Source organism: Ranitomeya imitator, chromosome 1, assembly GCF_032444005.1.
Source record: "Ranitomeya imitator isolate aRanImi1 chromosome 1, aRanImi1.pri, whole genome shotgun sequence".
NCBI classification, from domain to species: domain Eukaryota; kingdom Metazoa; phylum Chordata; class Amphibia; order Anura; family Dendrobatidae; genus Ranitomeya; species Ranitomeya imitator.
Window position 1 is genome coordinate 908,627,162 of NC_091282.1, and position 26,578 is coordinate 908,653,739.

The window sequence follows — 26,578 nt, forward strand, 5'->3', positions numbered from 1 at the left end:
TGTTTACCTAACTACTATTTTGTAACGGCATCTAGCCCAGGAAATCCTTTTTGGGCCGAGTAGAATTTGGTGCTACTCAGCAGCGTACTTCACCCATGAAGCAAGCTACACCGCCTGTTTACCTAAGTACTATTTTGTAACGGCTTCTAGCCCAGGAAATCCTTTTGGGCCTAGTAGAATTTAGTGCTACTCAGCAGCGTACCGCACCCATGAAGCAAGCTACACCGCCTGTTTATCTAAATACTATTTTGTAACGGCATCTAGCCCAGGAAATCCTTTTGGGCCTAGTAGAATTTGGTGCTACTCAGCAGCGTACTTCACCCATAAAGCAAGCTACACCGCCTGTTTACCTAACTACTATTTTGTAATGGCATCTAGCCCAGGAAATCCTTTTGGACCTAGTAGAATTTGGTGCTACTCAGCAGCGTACCCCACCCATGAAGCAAGCTACACCGCCTGTTTACCTAAGTACTATTTTGTAACGGAATCTAGCCCAGGAAATCCTTTTGGGCCTAGTAGAATTTAGTGTTACTCAGCAGCTAACCCCAACCATGAAGCAAGCTACACCGCCTTCTTTCTTTCTCAATCTAACCCCTCGGCTCTGGGGTGTCCACTCTCCCTCCAACTCTCTCCTTGTCACAGGAGGACTACCGTGTGTTTTCACACTGTGGCGAATCTTTTGGGCCCAGGCATAACAAGTCTTTAAGGTAATGGATAATATGTGCCGCCTTACAAACGTCCATGACGACACATTCGAGGAAGCAACTAAATGCCTCAAATAGTGAGCAGGACATGGAGCACCCCATGGGCAAACAGCAATCTATGTAGTATGCTCCTTCACAGAAGCAACCCAATGGGAGGACACTATTCGGAGGCACAGGTAGTAACCGGAACGCCCCCTCAATGTCTGTTTTGACCATTAGGGTGCTCCTTACCAACTTCTTGACCCGCCTGATTGCCTCATCAAAGGAGGTACAGTACATAGTACTGTACTTGGTTCCACGTCGATGTTGTCGTTTACTGACCTGCCAGTTGGATATGACAAATGGTGGATTAGTCTGAATGTATTGGGTTCATTTTTTGGCACAACTCCCAACGGGGGTACCACTACGTTTTCTAAGGAAAGTGTTCTGAATGGACCCGCCGCCATTCTACCTAAAGATATTTCTTTTTTTATTTTTTTTGTCAAGACGTCTGGGTGTTGGTAGAGTGATTTTAGATTTTTACTCCAGCCTTTCTTGATTTTAGAGGGGCATGACATGCCTATATCTGTGTCTCCTCCTCCTTTTATTCCTCCACCTCTTTTCTTTTCGCATGACTATATGTAGTTGTGACTTTTCCATGTGTTTGTTGTGTCTTCTGAGCAGTTTGTCAGCTTTTGGACACCTTTTAAGGTGTTTTTTTTAATGTGTTTTCTATGTATTTGTATGTGTTTGTGTTTGCCTGCCATTGGTTTCAATGGGGTTCGACGAACATTCGTCGAACACGTCCCAGTTCGATGAACCGAACTGAACCCGAACACTAGGATGGTGGCTCAACACTACTTGTTAATAAATATTCATATTTTACCTATCAGATTTTTGCTTTATTCATCACTGCACTCATCAAGACTGGCATATCTCCATCAGGGTTACATGCCTATTCAATATGATAAGCAGTTGTTATTTTTGTCTACCCAATGGAATGTATAGAATTATCTTATGCTAATCAGAAAACAATGTTAGAATGTTTTAAATACAAATGCTAATTTATCCAATTGACATAATACATGCCAAAAGTGTATTTTGGTACATCTGAATTATATTCTTTTAGCTGGATTGAGATGCATAATCCATGTCATCTTCCAATGCAGATTGCATTGGGGGTACCAGTACCTTGAGAGTATATTGCTGCACCCGCAATTCCCTGCAAGACTAATTTGAATGAGGCTTTAAACTTGAATTGTAAGCTCTGGCACATCATATTAAAAATAAATAAATCATTTTATTTTTGCGCTAGGACCTAAACAACAATTTCAGTACTAAAATTGTCCTGACATTCCTTTTATGTTTTATAATTTCTGCATATATATTATTGCAATGCTAACTTCAGCTACTAGTCAGCGGTGCATTGATTTCCATTTATTACACATTACACTACAGCATGTGAATGAGGAGCATTCGTCTGGGAATATGGCACTGCTCTATAAACAGTTGTGTGTGACAGGCTAGCATAATTTCAGCCTCACTGGGCTTCAATTACTTTTCAGCCAAACAGACAACTATCAAAAGAATAGGATTTAGCATCACTGTGACTGATAACCTGTCTGGTCTATGATTAGTTGGGTTTCTGCCGCAGACTGGTTACAGTGTTGGATCTTGGCGACCAAGGTAATCATTTTAAGACTCTCAAACTTTCCATAACGTAAATTAAAACTTTTTTTTGCGGAGGGATTTCATTAGAAAATGTTATTATTTAGGACTGTGTACAGATCTGTACAGTCTCTATTCAGTTCTAAGACAGAATCTTAAGGAAACCAAGTACTGTATCTGAATGATGTGTATGGCAGATATGTTGAAGCAAACACAGTTCAGTAAAATCAATATCAGTGAAATGTTACACTAGTAATAGATTAGACAGTTTGTTAGATGGTAGTGTTCTATCCATAACCACTGCAATTTGTGACCTTAAAGGAGACAAATACTTTTCTAGGTGAGGAGTGACAGCTAGTGAAATTTACTGAAGGAAATAGACGGGAATGGGGTCAAAAGTGCAGATATTAGGGTGAGAAGAAAAGAGTGTCACATCTCTACCTGGACCTGCTCCAGTAACATCTGCTTGTGTCACCAGGGGCCATTTTCACTCTGCTGGTAGCAGTCAGTATCTCTGGATGTTGCAGACTTCTTCCTACCAGAGATACTGGTGTGGTTTGGACCTGTGGTTCCGCAAAGCCAGACTAATCTGTGTGAGTGGCATCCAAATCAGCTCCCTGCTGTGGTCAATGGTGCAGCACCACAGCCTATTTAAACTCCCAGAATTCTGATGGAAATTGATAGACATAGTTTCCAGATAACTTCATGATTGCTAGGACTTTTTACATTCTTGGTTCCTGGCTCTGACCTAGCTAATGATTTTGACTACGTCTGTACTACTACCCCATCTGATTTTGACCTCTACTTCTTTCTCAGTTCTTGACTCACCTCTCAGTAATTGTCCTTGGTACTCCCCCTGACTTCATCCTTGTCTCCTGATTTGATCCCTGATTCTGACCTTACAGTTATTTACCCAGCTAGTAAGACCACTGTAGCCTCAGACTCACTCAACTGCAGAAGTGAATCCATGGATGCAACTATGGAGACCCCACAGTATGTCCAGGTCTCGGTTATAAGCTTAAAGGATGATGGCTGGGGTTCCTCTGTGATGTGCTAGATGCAGTGACTGGTAACAAGTCTATTGAGGTAATCTATATTTGCTGACGGCCTCTAACCAACTTTAGAAAGATGAGTCCAGCGACTTCTCATTCGATGACGGGGTGGTGGATGAAAAGTGAACTGGATGAAGTACGAGTGGGAAGGAGATTGATGTTAATAGGTGATTGGGAAGTAGAGATCAATGATAGACGCCTGCACTTTAGGACTGAAGAGGGAGTGAAAAGCGTCAAAGAGTCATTTTTAAATAGTTGATATTGATATGAGGTTGGTAGTCGTGTATGTCAAGGTGACTAGCAGAGCTATACGTTTGAAGCATACATTTTAGTGGAGGAAATCTGCTGACAGGTGTGATTTTCTCCACAGATATTAGAATAACCAAGAGTATAATTGTATTTGTTTTTTAACAGGTGTGGCAAAAATGTATTATTTTGTCCTACTGGCTAGTCTTGTCTGTTTTACATCACCTGTAAGTACTTTTAACATATTTAATTGTATGCACAATTCAGATTTCAGCCAATTGAATGTAAAAGATTTAGCAGCTGTTTAATGTTTTTTAGAAACATATATTATTATTATTATTATTGGGTATATCATATGTATGTAGCAGACCTTCTCCAAACCTTCTAAGTGTACTGTATGCATATACTATGTATAATAGGACACTCTGGTATATGGTTAATATCCTTAAGAGACTTCATAGACCATTGATAACTTTTGGCTGATTGCTCTTCATATTGACAATTCTCCACCCAACTAACCCATATGCCTGCATGCTCAACTTTGGTGAGCATGCACATGCAGGTGCTTCTCACAAAATTAGAATATCATCGAAAAGTTAAATTATTTCAGTTCTTCAATACAAAACGTGAAACTCATATATTCTAGAGAGTCACTACAAACAGAGTGATCTATTTCAAGTGTTTATTTGTGTTAATGTTGATGATTATGGCTTGCAGCCAATGAAAACCCAAAAGTCATTATCTCAGTAAATTATAATAATTAACAAAAAACACCTGCAAAGGCTTCCTAAGCATTTAAAAAGGTCGCTTATTCTGTTTCAGTAGGCTTCACAATCATGGGGAAGCCTGCTGACTTGACAGATGTCCAGAAGGCAGTCATTGACACACTCCACAAGGATGGAAAGCCGAAAAAGTCATTGCTAAAGAAGTTGGCTGTTCACAGAGGGCTGTACCCAAGCATATTAATGGAAAGTTGACGGGAAGGAAAAAGTGTGGTAGAAAAAGGTGCACAAGCAACAGTGATAACCGCAGGCTTGAAAGGATTATTAAGAAAAGGCCATTCAAAAATTTGGGGGAGATTCACAAGGAGTGGACTTGTGCTGGAGTCATTGCTTCAAGAGCCAACACACACACAGATGTATCCAGGACATGGGCTACACATGTCGCATTCCTTGTGTCAAGCCACTCATGACCAATAGACAAGGCCACAAGTGTCTTACCTGGGCCAAGGAGATAAAAAATGGACTGTTGCTCAGTGGGCCAAGGTGTTGATTTGAGACGAAAGTAAATTTTGCATTTCATTTGGAAATCAAGGTCCCAGAGTCTGGAGGAAGAGTGGAGAGTCAAACAACCCAAGCTGTGACAGGTCTAGTGTGAAGTTACTACAACCAGTGATAATTTAAAAAGCCATGTCATCTGCTGGTGTAGGTCCACTGTGTTTTATCAGGACCAAAGTCAGCGCACCCATCTACCAGGAAATTTTAGAGTATTTCATGCTTCTGTAGGGGATGTAAATATGTATTTGTTCCCTTCTTCTCCCCAACCCCCAACCCCTTTAAGAATGAAAATATTGTATATTATTAATGTGTTCATGCACGGTGGTACGGCTACACATAAAGTGCATTACCACCGTGTACAAGAGTATTGCTACACCCCTTGTGTATTGCTCTTGATATATGTATGCGTTTACAAGCACAGTTGTTTGCACACTTTTGATAGGGAAAGTAAGTCTCCAGGCCCAGTATAGTGATAGGGACGTAGTGTCCATAGTTGGCCATTAGAGGGGGGCACCAGGGCCGGACTGGCCATTTGGCAATTCTGGCAAATGCCAGAAGGGCCGGTCTGGTTGTGGGCTGCCTTGTGTGCTATGTTCTTAACAGAATCAATGTTCTCAAGGCACCCATACTGTTAACAGTTGTGATGGAGTACAAAGCCGGTCACTCCGTCACTTACCTCAGCATGCCGTGGGTATAATTAGAAATATTGGTCTTGTAGTAAATCTTCCTTTCCTCCATCCAGGGTAATATTAGGAATATATCCCATATGATGCTTGAGGACGGGGATACCATGGGCCTTTGTGATTTCAAATGCCGGGGCTGAATTTCATCCCCAGTCCGTACCTGGGGGGCACTGTAGCTATAGTTAGAGTAGGATGGGAATAGTGGCATAAGAATAGCTAGGCTTCCTGCTTTTAGTTAGTCAGGGCCTGAGTGCCCGTGCAGCTATCAGGGCTGCCTGGCCAGAAGTCACTGTGCCCCGCCACGTTACATGAGAGGGGCCCAGCATAGAGCAGCTTGCACAGAGAGTTTCCTCTAGGAGGAAGAAGTGTGGCAGTGCTGCAGACGCAGCTAAAGGAATCTCTCCCCATAGAGAGAAAGAGAAGACTGTTCAGTCGGGCAGCACAAGCAAGATGTGGCAGATCTTTGCCTGGGCGGAAGTTCTTAGAACCGGGGCGAAGCCAGCCGTGTAGGACTCCCCCATGTGAGGCAAGAATTCTGGATGGAATAGATTCTGCCAGAAGATACGCTCCGACCCGGGGCTGAATATAGAGGAGAGGACAGAGCAGGGACAGAGAAGAAGTTACTGACTGTGAGGTGCCTGTATTTGAGCAAGTTGTGCTGAGTAAACAAGTCTATATTGAAGTGAAGCTGGAGTGTGTCTCCTTTATTTAGGAACCGTCTGTGAGGACTACATCCCCGTACCACGGAGATCCAGATGGCACGGAGAGTCAGCATAGAGGTAACGCAGCAAAGAACTGTGAACTTATGCAGGAGGGGGTCCAGGGAGTGATACAGGGATTGCTGTCGGCCATGGCTACCTCCCCCCTCCTACACTTTCCCCTGCTGACAAGCTTTTTGGAGATGGAAATTTCACTTTTCAGCAGGACTTGTCACCTGTCCACACTGCCAAAAGTGCCAATACCTGGTTTAAAAACAACTATCACTGTGCTTGATTGGCCAGCAAACTCACCTGACCTTAGCCTTGTCAAGATGAAGATGATCGACACCAGATCCAACAATGCAGAAGAGCCGAAGGCTGCTATCAAAGCATCCTGGGCATCCATAACACCTCAGCAATGCCACAGGCTGATCGCCTCCATGACACGCCGCATTGATGCAGTAATTTATGAAAAAGAGCCCCGACCAAGTATTGAGTGCATTTACTGAACATACATTTCAATAGGCCAACATTTCGGATTTTAAAATCATTTTTCTAGCTGGTGTTATAAAGTATTCTAATTTACTGAGATAATGAATTTTCGGTTTTCATTGGCCGTAAGCCATAATCATCAACATTAACAGAAATAAACACTTGAAATAGATCACCGTTTGTAATGATTCTACATAATACATGAGTTTCACTTTTTGTATTGAAGAATTGAAATAAATTAACTTTTTGATGATATTCTAATTTTGTGAGAAGCACCTGTAGTTTAAATGGAGATAGTGAGCCACCGCCAGACACTTCCAGGAGAACTAATTATCTGACATTTAAATACAACAAGCCTGATGCTTTTACCCCATGACATCATCTGTTGTTGACATATGGGAAGCCCCGACACGCATTATGTGGTCAGTCCTGCACATATCACAGGGTATGGACATTTTTTATTGAATGTGTATGGGAGACCTTAGTCATGTTGCAAGGCTTGTCAAACAGTAAGATATTGATTTATTGAGCAGCTACCTCCAATTGCTATCACTTAATAGGCAGTTTTCCTTCCTTCAGGAACAGAGGATATTATATACATTTTTGTAGCCCTTATCCTTATTTTATCCTTAAAAACTACATGAAAGGATAATAGATAAGTGAATTTATGTAGATCTTAGTATAACATAGCATAAAAACTGTAATGCTCTAAAAGTACTTTCAAACACTCCCAGCAAAACAACATGTGATACCTATTGCAAACACAGAGGGGCAGTATATGACTACTCTTTGAATTAGTAAGTAATGACATTGGCTAGCTGGGTACAGATAACTATAGAAGACCTTTTAAATGTCCATGCACAAATATATCACTTAATAATGTTATTTATCTTTTACAAACTCCTAGTTTACATGAAGTACCTATTGTTAAATTTGATTCTTTCCCATCCAAATTTACAGGATATTCACATGGACAGACCCTGTCATATAAATTATGTTATTTCTAGAAGACTTGGTGCCATTGGGTAGAATTCAGCTTATCCCCTACACTCCCTGACAGAACTTATGTCGCTTATCCATTTTATGCAAATAAAAGCTTATAACCTGACATTAAATTTATCCATTGGTTGTATAAATTATTCTTTTGAAAGCTGAAACCCTCCAAAATGTGGTTTAGGTTAAGAAAATAAATTGGCATCAATGCAGAAATATTGATTAGTTAATGGACACAGAATGGTCAGATTTTGGCAAGACAAAAGTTTTGTCGCCCACAGAAAGTAATGTGATATTCAAACAAATAATTAACTTAAAATACCAATATATGTTGCATAACATTGGTGAATGAAGTTGTGGTGCTTTAGAGTCATATTTAATATTTTGTGTGACTTCCATGAGCTTGAAGGACTGCATCCATGCGGTTCAACAATGATTCATACAATTTGTTAATGAAATCATCAGGAATAGCAAAGAATGCAGTCTTACATGCTTCCCAGAGTTCATCTAGATTCTTTAGTCTTGTCTTCCAAGCGTCCTCTTTCATCCTACCCAAAACATGTTCAATGATGTTCATGTCTGGTGACGGGGCTGGCCAGTCCTTGAGCACCTTGATCTTTTTTGCCTGGAGGAACTTTGTTGTAGAGATGGATGCATGAGATGGAGCACCATCCTGCTGCAGAATTTGACCTCTTTTATGATTTGGAATATAAGAGGTAGATAATACTTCTTGATATTTTAGGCTATCGATATTGCCTTCCACCTTGCAAATGTTTCGCACAACCCCATACTGAATGCAACCCCAGACCATGATCTTTCCACCACCAAATGTAACTGTTTTCTGCCTCTATTTTGGATACATATGGGCAGGGCTGCCACTAGAAATTTTGGGGCCCCATACTGGCAAAATTTTCAGGGCCCCCTTGAGACTCCGCCCAGGCTCCACCCAGCCCCGCCTCCACGCTCCACCACTCGAACTGTCCACAGTCCCACCACTCTCTCTTGAAAAATCTCCACTTCTCACCTATCACACATTGATAGTTCCCATTACCAGATCACACATATAGCCGGCAGCTTTTGTTTTGGCCAAAAGATTTTTTAAGCCACCAAAATGACAAGGTAGACACTTTTGGCTAGGCCCTACTGTACTGTAACCTATTAAATATTTGTTAAAATATGCAATACAATTTAGGTATATTTTTATTTATTTTTCAATTTTTAAAATGACCTATAGTACCACATACAAGGAACAAATACCACAGCACCATGACCAGATGACATATTACCACCACAGTGATCGAATAATATCAAATACAAGGAACAAATACCACAACATCATGACCAGACCACATATTACCACCACATAGTGACTGAATACTGCAATACTGATCAGTAATTTAAAAAAAAAACCCACAATACTATCACCATCAGTGCCATTATACACAGGAGATCTGTACTTAGTATGCAGTGTCTGTGTACAGGTAATACAGTGATCACCAGTGACATTATACACAGGAGCTCTGTATATAGTGTATAGGTAATACAGTGATCACTGGTGACATTATACACAGGACCGCTGTATATAGTATACAGTTTATAGTGTCAGTGTATAGGTAATACTGACTCACCAGTGACGCCTCTAGGTGAAGTCCTTCATCTTTCATCCAGCAAAGACCGCCATCACTTCATCCAGTCAGGACTCGTCTCTGCAGGAAATAACACAGTTATCTCGAGCTCCGCTTGCAGAACACATTACTTAATTTTCCCAACTTCTACATTAAACCCAGAGGCGTAGCTAGGGTTTTAGCTTAAAGGGGGGGGGCGAAAAATCTGAGTGGGCCCCTAACCAGGTACCCCTGACTACAGCTATGTGGTGCACCCGAATTGTGAGCATAGAGGAACATCAGCAGATGACCGCACTCTGACTGAAAAAACATCTATAGACAAAAACGAACACTGATATTACTATATGGAGACCATATAGTGGTAGATACCAGTCTTGCAGACCATATAAAAGATCACTGGACAGTTTTAGATGGTGACTTACAGCTGATGGTCTTTCTTATGGAGTTGTTCACTTTTCCCATCTTTTCCATCTCGCCCAGAGCAACGTAAGGACTTCTCCAGCCAGGACTTGTCTGCAGAGATTACAACAAAGACACATCATACGTCTCACATATCTATTCCCAACCTGCACAAGCTAATCATTCTGCTGATACCCCAATACTGAGCCGCTGCTGCCGTATGTGTCCCTACTACCGCACCTGCTGTGTAGTACAATAATGGTGCCGCCCCACATAATAATGCCACCACTGAGCCCCTTACATAGTAATAATGACTCCTTTGTGCTCTCTAGATAATACAATTCACCCCTAGAAAACACTAATGCCCTGTGCTAGTGCCCTCCACATTTTGTCCCTAAAAAGTAATAATACCACATATGAAATTTTGATGGTCTCAGTGCTCTGAGTGCCCCAATAACAATAATGTTTAAGTGCCCATTTAACATTTAATAATGTCCCCTAAGTAGCCTCCATGTACAGCTTGACTATACACAGTATGGTGGGCCCACAGCTTTTTCTATACACAGTATAATGCCCCTATAGCTCCCCTATACACAATATGATGATTCCACAGCTTCCCTATGCACAGTATGATGTCCCCACTGCTCCCCATACACAGTATAATGAGCACACAGCTCCCCTCTACACAGTATGATGATTCCACAGCTTCCCTGTACACAGTATGATGTCCCCACTGTTCCCCTATACACAGTATGATGAGCCTACAGATTTTCTATACACAGTATAATGCCCCTATAGCTCCCCTATACACAATATGATGATTCCACAGCTTCCCTATGCACAGTATGATGTCCCCACTGCTCCCCTATACACAGTATAATGAGCACACAGCTCCCCTCTACACAGTATGATGATTCCACAGCTCTCCTATACACAGTATGATGTCCCCACTGTTCCCCTATACACAGTATGATGAGCCCACAGCTTTTCTATACACAGTATAATGCCCCCACAGCTACCCTATAGACAATATTATGATCCCACAGCTTCCCTATACACAGTATAATGCCCCACAGCTCCCCTATACAAAACACAGCATAATAGTTAATAGTGTTCTGACACCGTGCGTCGCCTGCACTGAGAGTCATGATGCCAGGAGGAAATTAACTTCATTCCTCACTCAAGCCTAGGGAGCGGCGCCGATACTGTTTCAGTCACAGCAGCTGTAACTGCGCCTCTTAGGGTATGTGCACACGTTGCGGATAACATTGCGGACTTTTCCGTTCGGATTCTGCAAAATCCGCAGGTAAAAACACCCTGCGTTTTACCTGCGGATTCCCAGCGGATTTAATGCGGATTTTGTGCAGATTTCGCCTGTGTTTTTACACCTGCGGAATTGATATGCTGCAAAAAATACAACGCAGCGTTTCCGCGCTGTATTTTCCGCAGCATGTGCACTGCGGATTTTGTCTTCCATAGGTTTACATGGTACTGTAAACCTGATGGAAATCCGCTGCAGATCCACAACGTGTGCACATAGCCTAAGGCTATGTGCACAAGTATGAAGGGTCCCTTGGGGTTCTCCCGCAGCGGATTTGATAAGTCTGCAGGGCAAAACCGCTGCGGTTATCCCTGCAGATGCAGCATCAATAGTAATGTTAAAAATAATTTAAAAAAATGGTTATATACTCACCCTCTGACGTCCCGATCTCCTCGGCGCTGCACGTGGCGGTCCGGTTCCAAAGATGCTATGCGAGAAAGACCTTCGTGATGTTACGGTCATGTGACCACGACGTCATCACAGGCCCTGCTCGCACAGCAACCCTGCGACCGGACGGCCGCGTGCAGCGCTGAGAGGTGAGTATATCATGATTTTTTTATTTTAATTCTTTTTTTTTTACACAAATATGGTTCCCAGGGCCTGGAGGAGTCTCCTCTCCTCCACCGCGGGTACCACCCGCACATGATCCGCTTACTTCTCGCATGGTGTGCACAGCCCCATGCGGGAAGTAAGCGGATCAATGCATTCCTATGTGTGCAGAATCGCTGCGATTCTGCACAAAAGAAGTGACATGCTGCGGATTGTAAACCGCTGCGTTCCTGTGCGTTTTTTTCCGCAGCATGTGCACAGCGTTTTCTGTTTCCCATAGGTTTACATTGAACTGTAAACTCATGGGAAACTGCTGCGGATCCGCAGCAAAATGCACACCGTGTGCCTTAAAGCGCCACTCCAGAGGTGAAATAACAAAAAATACTGCAGTAATGCTTTAAATGTGATGCAGCTCATGGCTTACCCAGCTGATAAGTATAATATGCCCCCTACCTCCCCTTCCCAGAGAACAACTATTACATGTGATGGAGTGCGTATAGTCTCTTAACAAAACCGTATAATAATCAGCCCCTCAGTGTTGTTGCCCCTCACCCACCTCAGACCTCACAATACCCTTATCTTCTCACATTCACCCCCCCAGTGCCCTGTCCCCCTCCCCCACCCTCTCACATTTACCCCCCAGTGACTGACATGCCTATCAATTTAATGCATTTTATCCCCAGGACCCCACTTACCAATGACGTTTGCAGCAGGACCAGGAAGTATCTGAGTGAAATGCAGGTGGACACTAGGACCCAGCGTGCTGCCCTGAGCCAATCCCAGCGTGCACATGGAGGGAAGAAACCTGCAGCCTGGGAGGAGGTCGGTCAGCACAATACAGTGCAGGAGGGAGATTTACAACTGGCCACTGTGCTACCAGCGTGCAGAATCTCCATCAGGCAGGGGAGCAGGCATTTTACTGCTCTCCTCCTGTGCTGTATTGTGCCTCATCACGGAAGTGGCAGTGCCGGCTCCCAGTGGGCCCTTTCATGTGACAGGGCCCGGGGCGAAGGCCCCCTCTGCCCCCCCCCAGTAGCTACGCTACTGATTACACCACATGAAGAAGGCGACATAGTGTCACTCTACACAGTAACATGACCGCCCCCCCATTTAAAACAGTATACTCAAAAAATAAAATAAATACATTACTGCAGTAATAATATCCCTTAATTAGCCCCTATGGTAATAATATTCGCCATCCTAGCTCCCGTGTGTCTCATTCCTGGCGTCAGCCATATGTTCTCCCATCCTGCCCTCATGAGTATCCATTCTGCCCCATATGATCTCCCCATCCTGCCCCATCTGTCTCCATCGTATCCATCCTGCCCCATCTGTCTCCAATCCTGCCCCCAGTGTCTCCAATCATGCCCGTATCTCCATTCTGCCCGTCTCCAATCATGCCCCGTGTCTCCATTCTGCCCCATCTGTTTCCAATCCTGCCCCATCTGTCTCCAGTCATGCCGCCATGTCTTTCATCCTGCCCCCTGTGTCTCCAATCATGCCCCGTATCTCCATTCTGCCCTGTGTCCAGCATTCTGGCCCCGTGTCCAGCAATCTGCCCCTGTGGCCAGCATTCTGCCCCTATGTCCAGCATTCTTCCCCTGTGTCCAGTGTTCTGCCTCTGTGTCCAGCATTCTGCCCTTGTGTCCAGCTTTCTGCTCCTGTGTCCAATTGTCCAACTTTCTGCCCCTATGTCCAGCATTCTGCCCGTGTCCAACGTTCTGCCTCTGTGTCCAGCATTCTGCCCCTGTTTCCAGCGTTCTGCCCCTATGTCCAGCGTTTTGCCCATGTCTAGCGTTCTGCCCCTGTGTCCAGCTTTCTGCCCCTATGTCCAGCATTCTGCCCGTGTCCAGCTTTCTGCCCGTTTCCAGCGTTCTGCCCCTGTGTCCAGCATTCTGCCCCTATGTCCAGCGTTCTGCCCCTATGTCCAGCGTTCTGCCCCTATGTCCAGCATTCTGCCCGTGTCCAGCATTCTGCCCCTGTGTCCAGCGTTCTGCCCCTATGTCCAGCGTTCTGCCCCTATGTCCAGCGTTCTGCCCCTATGTCCAGCGTTCTGCCCCTGTGTCCAACTTCCTGCCCCTATGTCCAGCGTTCTGCCCCTGTGTCCAGCATTCTGCCCCTGTGTCCAGCTTTCTGCCTCTGTGTCCAGCGTTCTGCCCCTGTGTCCAGCGTTCTGCCCGTGTCCAGCGTTCTGCCCCTGTGTCCAGCGTTCTGTCCCTGTGTCCAGCGTTCTGTCCCTGTGTCCAGCGTTCTGCCCCTGTGTCCAGCTTTCTGCCTCTGTGTCCAGCGTTCTGCCCCTGTGTCCAGCGTTCTGCCTCTGTGTCCAGCGTTCTGCCTCTGTGTCCAGCATTCTGCCTCTGTGTCCAGCGTTCTGTCCCTGTGCCCAGCGTTCTGCCCCTGTGTCCAGCTTTCTGCCTCTGTGTCCAGCGTTCTGCCCCTGTGTCCAGCGTTCTGCCTCTGTGTCCAGCGTTCTGCCTCTGTGTCCAGCATTCTGCCTCTGTGTCCAGCGTTCTGCCCTGGGCCCCCCGGATCGCCGCTCTCAATAAAAAAAAAACAAGTTCTTCTCACGTGACCGTGCTCCTGCGGTGGGCGAAGCTAAAGCGCGCACTTGCCGGCGACTGACAATGACGTCAGACGCCGGCGACATGCACGCTGCGGCTGACATCAGCTGCCAGCCTCAGATTGGCTGGCGGCTGTTAACCATTGACGTGCGGGCGCGGGCCCACACGTCAATAGCGTTAAACAGCTGCAGCGCTGCTAAGGGCCCGGTTTAGCCTGCGGCTGCCGGTAGGGGCCCGGTGAGCAGATAAGATGGGGCCCGATGCGGGCCCCCTCTACCCACAAGGCCCCATACGCCAGTCACGGCCATAATGCCCTGATGGCGGCCCTGCATACAGGCTCGAGTAGGTCTCCTGCAGTATTTGCAGTGGCTGTGGTGTAATTCTACTGAAGACTCATCAGAGAAATCCACCTTCTGCCACTTTTCCAGCTTCCATCTGTTTAGCAGGCTCTGGGACTTTGCAAATGCCACACGGATTTTTATTTGCGATCATTTACTGAGCACAGGTGAAGATGTAAACTAGGATTGGGTGCATTATATGACAGGCGACAAAACTTTTGTCTTTCCAAAATCTGACTATTCTGTGTCCATTAACTGATCAATATTTCTGCTTTGATGCCAATTTATTTTCTTAACCTAAACCACATTTCGGAGGGTTTAAGCTTTCAAAATAATAATTTATACAACCAATGGATGAATTTAACGTTAGGTTATAAGCTTTTATTTACATAACATGGATAAGTGACATAACTTCTGTCAGGGAGTGTAGATATCCTCAAGTATGTTCTGTTAGCCAGACACAAGTATTTTACCTTCTGAGCACTGTGCGCAAGATTAAGCAGCTCAGCTTTTCTAAAACATGGCTCATTATCTTCTGCCAACGCATCGAGTTAAGGATTTTTCCAGGACTTTTTAAAATTGGGCAAAAGTAGGGAATTCTAATACAATAAAATAAGCATGACTTACTCCAGCATCACCACTCATTGGGTCTTGTCGATAATGGAAGTGATGATGATGCACCAGTCAGCACTAACTACAATTGCTTTGGCCCTATGTGACTTTTTCACATGTAGCACATGGCCGCTGAGGCCAGTGATGGACTGCAGTGGTCACATAACTGATAAATGAGACAACATGACAAACAGTGACACCGGAGTGGTGAGTTATTCAAAAGAAAATTAATGTTTGTTTTAGTATTTTATAATTTTCCAGACTCTAAAATGGTATTTAAGGGATAACATTCTCTTTAAAGCAGGGGTGGGGAATTTTTTTTCTGCCAAGGGCCATTTGGATATTTATACCATCCTTCGGGGGCCGTACTAACTCCACCCACAAAGTACATCCTGACTCTGGCACTGGTGTCAGGACGTAATCTTTCATTGCATGCCCTTCAGTGTTCAGTAGTGAACACTGCGTGTGTGTGCTAACAGTGCAAGAAGAAATTAATGAGCTGGTGGCAATCAAAATACAGCTCTCTGCCCAAGAATGCGATCCCTGAGAATCTGCTCGGGGGGCCTGATAAAAGGTCTTCAAGGGCCGTAAATGGCCCTGGGGCCTGAGGTTCCCCACGTCTGCTTTAAAGCAACAGCTACCAGCCATTGGTCTTAGAGGAAAAGATCATAGGAAGAGTCGTATAAGCGCTCATTGCATTTTTTTTGCAGCATGTTCTCTGTAACAGGTTTGCTTTTAATTAATAGTGTGGGATTTAATAAATGTTAAAAACACACTAAGTTCTATTTTCTGTTTTTCTTTCTAGGGAGCATCATTAATAGTGGAGCATGGTTTGACATCTGAATCTAAGGTAAATCAAAATCACTTACGGTAGTCAATTTTGCATCTTGAGATACAAAAATACAGTACAGGGCAGGGCAGCAATGTACAATTCACCTTTAACCCTTTTACTGCCGAGTAATAAGAGGGTTATAGCAAAGATCTTAGGCTTATGTCCCAGGAATCTCATCATTCTCTAAAATGATCCTACAATCAATATTCAATGCATCAATATTGGAAGTGCATTGCTCTTTTATAGTCAATCTCTGGTCTTGGTTCTGTGTCTGTGTAAAGGAGACTGGTAGAGTGGGAGCAGAAAAAATAGCATTTTACTATCATCTCCTCCCCTGTACAGCCTTTCAGTGATCCTGAAGGTGTGAAGCAGGATCCTTATGTTCTTACTCCTTTTACCAATGCTAGATAACACGCTGACTCTGATTTTCTTCACTGTTATTGATCTCTTTAGTTCAGATGTATATAGGTAGATGTGTGCACGTAATATAGACATAAGTGATACATTCTGAACATCTTGAATTTTTATATTTATACATTAAGGTGCCTATTAGCGTTAAGCACTGAATGGCTGATGAGTTTTAAGTGTCAAATCACAATATATATATTAGATATCATACCTGTCTATTTTTATCATGTTTTATTTTGTGTCAAAAGTGGAAAAATTGACTCAATGAAAACACCTGGCAATGAAATGGTTCTTTCATTTCAGCATGGCAAAATACAATAAGTCACCCTAAGAGTATGCAAAGCTGTCATCAAAGCAAAAGGCGGCTACTTTGAAGAACCTAGAATATAAGACATAATTTCAGTTGTTTCACACTTTTTTGTTAAGTATATAATTCCACATGTGCTAATTCATAGTTTTGATGCCTTCAGTGTGAATGTACAATTTTCATCGTCATGAAAATACAGAAAAATCTTTAAATGAGAAGGTGTGTCCAAACTTTTTGTCTGTACTGTACCTATCCAAAGTTTATGGTTGTATAAATAAAAAGTGCACTTTTTTTGTTAGCTCACTTATTGACTTTATGTCCTATTAATTCTTTTTAATGTACATAGTTAAATGAAGACATGAAGGAGCAGAAACACAAGGAAAAAGCCATCATTGATCAATATGCCATCACTGATCTGGATGCTAGCATGGCAAGCATCATAGATAGTAAACTAAGTGAGCAAGCAAACTATCCCAAAACTAAGGCAGGCACATTTTCACTGGAATCCTTCTTGAGTCTGTTTAGTGTGGGCATTGATAGGCCATCATACCTGGATGGTAAAGATACTAAAACCAATACTTCAGAAAGCAAAAATGAAGGATATGTGGTAAATATGATAGATGAAGTGGACATGAAAATGCAAAAAGAACATAAATCAGAAAGTCAAGAGTCTAAAAGGGATGATCAGCAAAGTCAAGAAATTTCTTCTGATGGACTTTCGGAACAATATGTAAGTTTTCTATTAGAATCCAAAAATAAAAATGTAAAACATGCACCTGAAGGTAACACAAAGTATGCACATATTGCAAATATTCTAGCGGGAATTTATGATGATTAAGATTTGCGATATATTTTAAACATCAGTCACAATCTGGATACCATGAAACAAAGCATATGTAACGTGTAATGGAGCGGTAGTCGTAGGCGAGGTACTCATTCTTCATGCCCGGCATGCTACCTGAGAGTGAGGGTCCAAACTGGGTGTATGGACTTTGGCTGGAGGTGTGCTACGTCTTTGCAGCCCGCATGATGCTGGTGGCTTCGGCTGGCTTGGACCATATGTCGTAGAATTCAACGAGGGGGGCCACCACTCCGTATTTTACTGAACAGTAACGTAGGGAGAAGTGTGCACAAGGGATAGCGGGTCCAAAACTTCATGGACCTTTCTCTTAGAACATATGACATTTTTATATACATCCCATTCCTTCCTGAGGCAGCTTCGCTCTCTGTCTGTTAGCCTCTATCTCTAGCTTCACCACCACCCAGCACAGCACTTTGGGAGATTCCCTAGTCTCAAACAACAGCACCACTAACCAGTAAGTGAGGGTCCTATTATTCAACCCTGATTCTGCATACCTTTCCACTTAGGGGATCAACTTGTACCATTATGGCTGTTACTTAACTTCTCTGCTTGCGGACTCTTTGGAACTATCACTCAGGGCACTCTCTCTTCATCCTGCTTTCCTTCTCAACACTGCTCTATCATTTGACTATCAAATAACTCTGTACTGTCCCACTAGGTTTCCTGCCCCAGAACTCGTCTCTGGAGAATCACTCACTTCTTCAAACACTTTTCCTTGTTTCCACTCTGGATCATGCAATCGGTTGCCTCGGTCACTGCTCACTTTAGGGACAGTCAATTCATGTGACTCTGCTGACTATCTGTGTTCTTGACAGGAAATTCCCTCTGATCCTACACTTTAGCGTCTCCAACTCTGAGCTAGTCCCAACCATTAACTCTACCTGTCCCTATCAACCATGTGGCCGGGCAGAACACAACTTATCTCTATCAATACAGGTAATTAATAATTTAAATGTCTTAACACATTGCAACAATGTACATGTCTTCTAGGTGGGGAACGTGGGCAACGCCTCCACCTTCTTACACATCAATAATGACACTAATGACAAGCTCTACATAGAAGAACCATCTCCTGATGATATGATGGACATTAAGGACTTGGAGAATGCAATTAACATAAAAAAAGAAGCTGTCAATGTTGATGTAGAAACTTCTAGAGATGACACAACCATTAAAAAGGAGAAATTGATTATAGAAGAAAATGGTGGAAAGACAAAAGAAACTGATATAGCAATGCAGCAAAACCAACACTTAGACAATATTGTGAATAATAACAGAATAAAAGGCTACGTGACAGATGTTGACTCCATTAAAATTACTACTAATGACAAAAATGATGAAAGCACAGATGCTTTTCCACGATATCTTGAGAATATTGGTGAACTGCAGGTAAGCTGCCATCACTAATTGTGTCATTAAAGAACTGTTTAGGCTGTTACATATATCAATGAAACATTTGTGATATTTCCAGATAAATTCACTTTTTCTCTTTTCAAGGATGTCAATGTATCTATTCAGAAAGAGGAAGGAAGTTTGGAGATAACTAATGTGAACCTTTCTACGAGTGAGTAGCTGACATCTGTTTATAGCCTTAAATAATAGAACTACAGTTTAGTGTAAAACGTTCGATGGGTGGCTGTGGTCCATAGCTAGAAAGGATGGATAAGGAGAATCAGACACCCAATGCACATTAGACGGTAGGCCGGATCTCAGCAAGTTCAGCAGATAATACTTTAAAATGTATGGTAACTTACAGACCTCGACATTGGGTAGGCATATTACTTTGAATTAAGGAGGAAGAGGAGTGTTAAAATATACAATTTTTTTACTATTTTTCAAACTAAACAATTTTTAAAACATTAATTACTGTAGAGAAGATTTACAAATATTCAAATATGATAAGTGCACCAGGTCTCTTGTATTTGGAGGATGGATGAATTATATTCTTGACACTATTTAAAAGAAAACTAGCTTTTTGTCTTACCACCCATGTGTGCATGGACTTTCTATAAAAAGAAAACATTTATTGAGGTTTACAAGACTTGCATGGGTCTTGAAAAATGTAGAAACATATCTTCTAATTTTCTTATGAGGTCATGCTATAAAGCTGGAGCTGCATCTGTTTTTATTATTTAATCATAGCAAGGTATTAATCAGATCTCAATTAGTCAGATCCAGTATATGCCACTGGAAATGCAGCAAAATAGTGCATTAAAATAATTTCCTATCCATTATAACACATAAATATAATATAGTCTACAACTAGCATAGTCAGGTCTCTCAACATTTTATATGACCATTACCATTGATATCATTGAAGGGATGGTTGGGAACAATCTGGATCTATTGATTCCATTTAACAAGAAAACTTCTCTCCAAACCGAAAAGTGTGAAGGAAGCTTGTCATGTTCAGTATTTAATATTTTATCTATTTACAGACCAATGCAATAATTTCCACTGTAAAAGAGGAAAAATATGTAAGACTGATGGGCATGGGGACCCTTTTTGTGTTTGTGAAGACCCGGTTAACTGTTTACCTGGTAACAGGAATGACTTTGTAAGTAAAATAGTAAAATACACTTAACTGTTGAAATGTAACTGTAAATTAAGAATCATCAGTAAAGTAGCTGTAATGACAAAAGATAAAATAGAGAACTAATTCTCACCGATGCACTGGATGCCAATGTAACAGGTTTTTCGTGGATTCCTAAGCAGAAGCAAATGTCACAAGACAGGACATAAACAGGGTAAGACAGAATGTCTCTTAGATGCACAACAAGGGCAGAGACCGATTTACATTTGCATGATCTATGATATCTATGTCTTTCCACAGACAGTCTCTTAGGCTGGGGTCACGCTAGCGTAGAATACGGATGAGTGCTATGCGAGAGAAAACATCGCATAGCACTTAGACCAGTGTTAATCTATGGGGCAGCTCACATCACCGTATTTTTTCTCTGGCATATTATATGTGCGTGTAAAAACTCAGCATGCTGTGATTGTACGCGTAAATCGGCGGAGACTCACCAGTGCAAGCCTATGGGTGCATGAAAAATTCGGACACCACACTGACCATTCATCAACAAATACGTGCACATTTTCCTCATTTCAGCCCATTGAGTCATTAAATTCAATGGAGAAAAGCAGTGTGAAATGTTAAGCGATAAGGATGTCATACGGATATATAGGTGTGAGAAAATCGCATCATCGCCTTGCAAATGCATTACACACGCATGACCATACGGAGAACACTTGTGCGACTCTCGGCAGGGAGACTTGGACCAATTTTACATACTTTAAGTGTGACTCCAGCCTGAGTGAAACACTTCTCCTGACCTATTTCAATAGCATCAGACCTTCATCACCCATTAATGTATGCCAGACAAATGTTTGGAGCCAAAAACACAAGACCTATCCTCCATTTGATTCCTCCTACTAGAACAACAGATCACAGCATGAGACACCAAGACATGGCCTTCTCACATAAGCCGTCTCACATAAGCCTACAGGACTTTATTATGGAAAATACTGTGATATAGAAGATGCTAAGCACAGCCTAAATAGGGGAGGTGCACAGTCATAGGTGCCCAAACCTGAACGTATACAATATAAAGTGACTAGCACACTCCAGGGTGTTGTGATGCAAAAAAGTGGGGATTTATTACACACAGTAAATCACAAACGTTTCGGTCGATACTGGACCTTCATCAGTGTGCTAGGTATAATTGTATACTTGTATGGCCCCAAAAACAATAGAATACTCGGATTTGCATCAATCAGACATGCTGGAAAAAAAGGCAACAAGCCGGGAAGAAACAGAACCAGGCTGGTCAACTGACGGCGAGTCAGAATAATAGGTGGCGCTGAGGCTTAAAAGAGCTGTCAGTACGCCGGGACACTAGGGATAAATGCGGTATCCACCGCTAATAGAGTGTCACTAATAGAGTGTATACAATTATACCTAGCACACTGATGAAGGTCCAGTATCGACCGAATCGTTTGTGATTTACTGTGTGTAATAAATCCCCACTTTTTTGCATCACAACACCCTGGAGTGTGCTAGTCACTTTATATTGTTTATTATGGAAAAGTCTATCATTATGAAAAGCCTCCATCTTTCAGATGTAATGCCCAAGGCCACACATCCCCAACACCAAACCATAAACAGTCAACGCATCAAAACACCACACAGCGAGGAACTTAGCTGATGATACTAGACAGTTTACAGTGTAAACTGAGTAGAGAGTGAGTAGAGAGTGTAGAGAGGCCGATAATGCACCATCCAGAGGTCAAGATGAAATTGGTTGGTAATAAAATCAGACCTTCAGCAAAAATTTTGTTAATCCATTAAGCGATCTAAGCATTCCACAAATTGGTCTGAAATTTTAAAAAGCCAAAAGGAGTCCACAATGGGGAGGCACCGTTGGTTAAAAGGCCAAATGTCCAAACCATGTAATAGGCTTTACAAATGGATGAAAAATAAATGAACCCTTTTGACAAAGACCATGCACATATAGTGTATGATCTTTGTCAAAAGCGTTCATTTAATTTTTTTAAATTTCAATTTTTTTTGTTTTTTTATTTTTTTTTACTTTTTAACTTTAATTTTTAAATTTTTTTAAATTTCATTTAATACAGAGAATTCAAAATCACGTTTGAAAAACTGTAATTGTAAACTGTAATTTTAACGCAAAGAATGAACAACTTGGTCTTTCAATAAAGATGAGTATAGCCAGTGGCACAATGTGGATTTCCTGCATCTGGGGCAAGTATTTTGTGCCCCTAACCTGTGTATTTTTATCTTTCCCTGAGTCCCTTCCACCAGTCCAGTGTTGAATCCCTTATTCACCAAGTACTTATATTTTATTTTAAAACGTCTAATGTGGAATATTTCTTTTAGGAGAGTGTCAAGCTGGCACTAGAACTCTAATGCCACCTATTTGGATAGCAATCCTAAAAGTCAATATTAGACCCTTAAACAAACCTTGTCAAACGACTTTGGATAAAAAGCCAAACCAGACACATGTTTCAGAGTGTTTGCTCCAGATCAGTGCAAAGCAAGATATTTGATTTGGGTAGGTGAGAAGCTCCTGAAAGGGTGTCTAAGGGAGAACGTTTCTCCTTGTGGAGTGTGCCAAGCTGGCATAAGGAGACTTTTAGGCCATGTAATGATCCTAGATTCTAGATATGCAAATATCCTCTTCAGAGATTCCCTGCTAGTGGCGTCTCACCTCTGGACCCTCTAAGGTGAGTGCTACTGTAGCATTTGATTTAGTTATACCCATGACTATAGACTTTTTCAAGGATTTAAGGCAAGTACAACCTATTCTAGCCAAAGATACATATTATATCTTGTAGCAAAAACCAAGCTTGATTTTTATTTTAACTTTTATGTCTTAAGGTCTGCGGGACAGATAATAAAACTTACACAAGTGCCTGTCACCTTTTTGGCACAAAATGCCTCCTAGAAGGTACCAAAGAAGGAAATCATCTTCATTTGGACTATCAAGGGCCATGCAAATGTAAGACACTTCACAATGTTACTGTGACCCATTAATGATAGCAGGACAGCTTCAGAAAATGCAATGAAATATACGCTAAATCTGCATATGATTTCTTCAGATCAACCGCTGGAAAGATGCACGGTACTTTTGATATGTTTTGAATATTTGAAAGAGATTGGATAAGTCAAACTAAACTAGTTTCTATGAAGAGTCATAAAGACATAAGCCCCCACAACATGTACAGATATTATCGATGAGCGAGTGTGCTAAGATAAGGTGTTATCCGAGCATATTCGAGTGCTAATTGAGCATTTTGGTGTGCTCGAATACTATGCTCGAGTCGCCACTGCTGTTCGACAGTCACAACACATGCAGGGATTGCCTATCAAACAGGCAATCTCTGCATGTGTTGAAGCTGTTGAACAGCCATAACACATGCAGTAGTGGCGACTGTAGCATATTTTTCGAGCACACTGAAAATACTCGATTAGAACTCAAGCAAGCTCGCTCATCACTAACGGATATGAATTAGGAATTTGAGATTTGTTTTATACAGACTGCAAAATGCTTTGAAAATGTTAAATTGTTGGCATCTGAAATGTGAATCTTATCTTGTGTATCTTATATAGAACTTTAGCTCTATGAAAGCTTACTCCATGGTTTGATATCATATAATCCTATATTTTTACAGACATCCCTACTTGTACAGAATATGAACTCACACATTTTCCATTCAGAATGAGAGACTGGTTGAAAAATGTCCTCATGCAGCTTTATGAAAGAGATAAGGAAAACACTGGACTTCTCTCCGAGAAGCAGAAAAGCAAGGCGAGTCAAGTCTTGCTCTTTTCCTTTTATTCTCATAATATTTTATTATATCACTAATGATTAATACATAACAAGGAGAAGTAAGGTCTACAAAAACTTACACTTTAGTGTTTGTACAGTTGGGTTAAAATAATATCTAATTGTATTTAGCAGGAGGACTGGGATTGGCAGTCTACCACAGGGGGAAGGGTGCATTTTTAATTTCAATCGTATTGTTACATTAGGTGAAGAAAATCTATGACAATGAGAAACGACTGCGGGAAAGTGACCCCAACATCGAGCTCTTGGTGAAAGATTTTCAGAAAAACTACAACATGTATGTCTATCCAGTTCACTGGCAGTTTCACCAGCTTGACCAGCATTTAGTTGACAGGTATGAGTGTCAGGACTATAATATTGTTTGATGAAAAGACTTTAAATTGTGACTTGATAATTCCATTTGAGCATAGGCAGGTAGGTGCAGATTTAAGGAATTTGAGGGCTCTCTCTCCCCTTTTTTTTCCCCGTCTGTTCCATCCTAATTCATTTATGATGTCCTTATCCTTGACCTCTAATATAGCTTGAAGACCTCTGTTCATGTGGTAATCAATGAAGCCAGTCGAAACTCTCTTTTTTCCATACTGAGTAACAGTATTTCTCGGTTGTCTCTATCTTTCTCTTGGGCAATTAATGTAAAACTCAAGTTGAATTTTTGATGAAGATGACACAATCATATGTTTATTTGTTTTGTCTATCTTACACCTTAATTTACATCCATATATGTAATTGAATAACCCATTTACAATCATCTTCCCCTTTGTGGTTTGTACACATTGCATTTTAGGCAGCATTATCCAATGTATTGCATTAATCCCATGGGTGCTGGGTAACTATGTATTATCCTGCATGCCTTTGTTGCCATGGGCACTATGTATACTGATGCATTCCACAGCTTTGAGGTTTACGCATGCGCATAGCCTTTTCTATGCCGAAGTTATGCCTTCGTTGCCATGTGAGCTATGTTTATTGATGCGTTCCACCACGTTGCGGTTCACGTGTGCGCATAACCTCGGTCATACTGGAAGTACTACAGGTAATGACCGGAAATACTTAATGTGAGTCAATGCTTGCAGTTCACACAGCGGAAACCCAACCTCAGGTAGCATGTGTACATGGACGCAGGTTTTGGCGCACAATCTATTACTTGATGAGCCGACACGCATGCCAATATAGCGTGCAGTTCACGACATGTGCACCTCGCTTGAGTCACCAATGGGGTAAGTTCATTGTACTATGTGATACACTTGAGCATCGCTACTGGCGCTTTGATGGTTAGGGGTGTTCTCCTAATTGTTGGGAGACTTTATTTGATAGGTTGTACAAAAATAGGTGGTAATTCTACGATATGCTAATATCTAAAAATAGACCTCTTCAGTTTCCTGTTCCCTTGGGTGTAAGGATTTGGACTGTACATCTGTTCCTGTCTGCTGTTGCCCTCAGTTCGGTTACTTTTGCCCTTACCTAAGATGGAGTCACTGGCCTCACGGGGGCCATCTTGCTTCCTGTCAGACTTTCCTTGTTCCTGTCTGTGGTGTATATAAGGGAGCTCTGTATATTACTCATTGCTTGAGTATCTTGTTCCTGGACTTGTGATCAAGCTGGAAGAACTGCTATCTTGCTGGTTTCTTCATTACCTTGGGATACCCCATCTGTCTCCGGATCTACATCTCTTCATCATAAGACTTGTTTCCCTGGATCTGCTCTGCACTCATCTCTGCTGCTGGACTGTTCCCTGCTAGGAGGCTGGCCTGGTCTCCAGGTCTCTGGATCTCACATACTTGGACTTCCACGGTCTGTACACGTGCTTACTGCTTATCCAGCTCTGTCTGCTACTAACTTGCTGTGTCATAGCTGTTTACCTGCATACCATCATAAATATTATTGAACTCTTAACCTGTTGTCTCTCGGCCTCTTTTCTGACCCATGATACTGATCTCCACTGCACTTAGCACTAAGTTTATAACATTGGGAGGCTTTTGAACATTACCTGATATGGTAGAGCCCTTTTGACCTGGCTGCTATATCCCCTGATGAGTCCTGGTGGGACGAAACGCATTGGGAGGCAGTCCCTAGTTGGAATGGCATGTTATAATCTTGTTTCTCCTGACCTGGAGGTCTGTTTTCACAGTTTAATGCCCTCAGTTTTACAGGAGATTTTTTGAATCACTTTGGAGGTCCTATTCCCTACTGGATGGGTGAGATTATTCCAGTGTATTCCTTTTACATGGATCTTCTTTGTAACTATGGGGCAACGTGAATTATCTGTTTCTAGTTTGCACCTGGTTTTGGCCCTTTTGGTTCATTGAGTATTTTTGCTGCATTGCCAGTGGTACTGGTAATGGTGGTGGTTTCATAGACTGTTGGTCTCTTGACTCGACAATTTTAGCTAATTCTTTGGCTTGTCTTGTGAGAGGCTTTGACAGTTATTGTTGTTGTGTCTTTGTATTTTAATAATATTTCAATAAATGTTATGTTTTAGGTTACTATTATTGCTAATTTCTTTCAACATTTGAGCATAGCGCCCAACTTTTGCAGAAGAGAAGGAGGGAGATACAGAGGGACATACAGAGGGAGCGTCCGCTCTTCACCAGTCGTTACACT

General features: G+C 42.2%; 1 protein-coding gene across 1 annotated transcript in view; it reads left to right on the forward strand.

Moving 5' to 3' along the window:
- The first annotated feature begins 2,322 nt into the window (after window positions 1-2,322).
- Window positions 2,323-26,578, forward strand: part of SPARCL1 (SPARC like 1) — a 43,043-nt gene continuing 18,787 nt past the window's right edge. Inside the window, exons 1-10 of the mRNA XM_069743459.1 lie at window positions 2,323-2,369; window positions 3,818-3,876; window positions 16,003-16,047; window positions 17,091-17,474; window positions 18,597-18,995; window positions 19,104-19,170; window positions 20,045-20,163; window positions 23,008-23,128; window positions 23,802-23,938; window positions 24,163-24,311. Of these exons, the coding sequence (XP_069599560.1) occupies window positions 3,829-3,876; window positions 16,003-16,047; window positions 17,091-17,474; window positions 18,597-18,995; window positions 19,104-19,170; window positions 20,045-20,163; window positions 23,008-23,128; window positions 23,802-23,938; window positions 24,163-24,311 (1,469 nt within the window). The 5' untranslated portion in view covers window positions 2,323-2,369; window positions 3,818-3,828. The remainder of the gene's footprint in view (window positions 2,370-3,817; window positions 3,877-16,002; window positions 16,048-17,090; window positions 17,475-18,596; window positions 18,996-19,103; window positions 19,171-20,044; window positions 20,164-23,007; window positions 23,129-23,801; window positions 23,939-24,162; window positions 24,312-26,578) is intronic.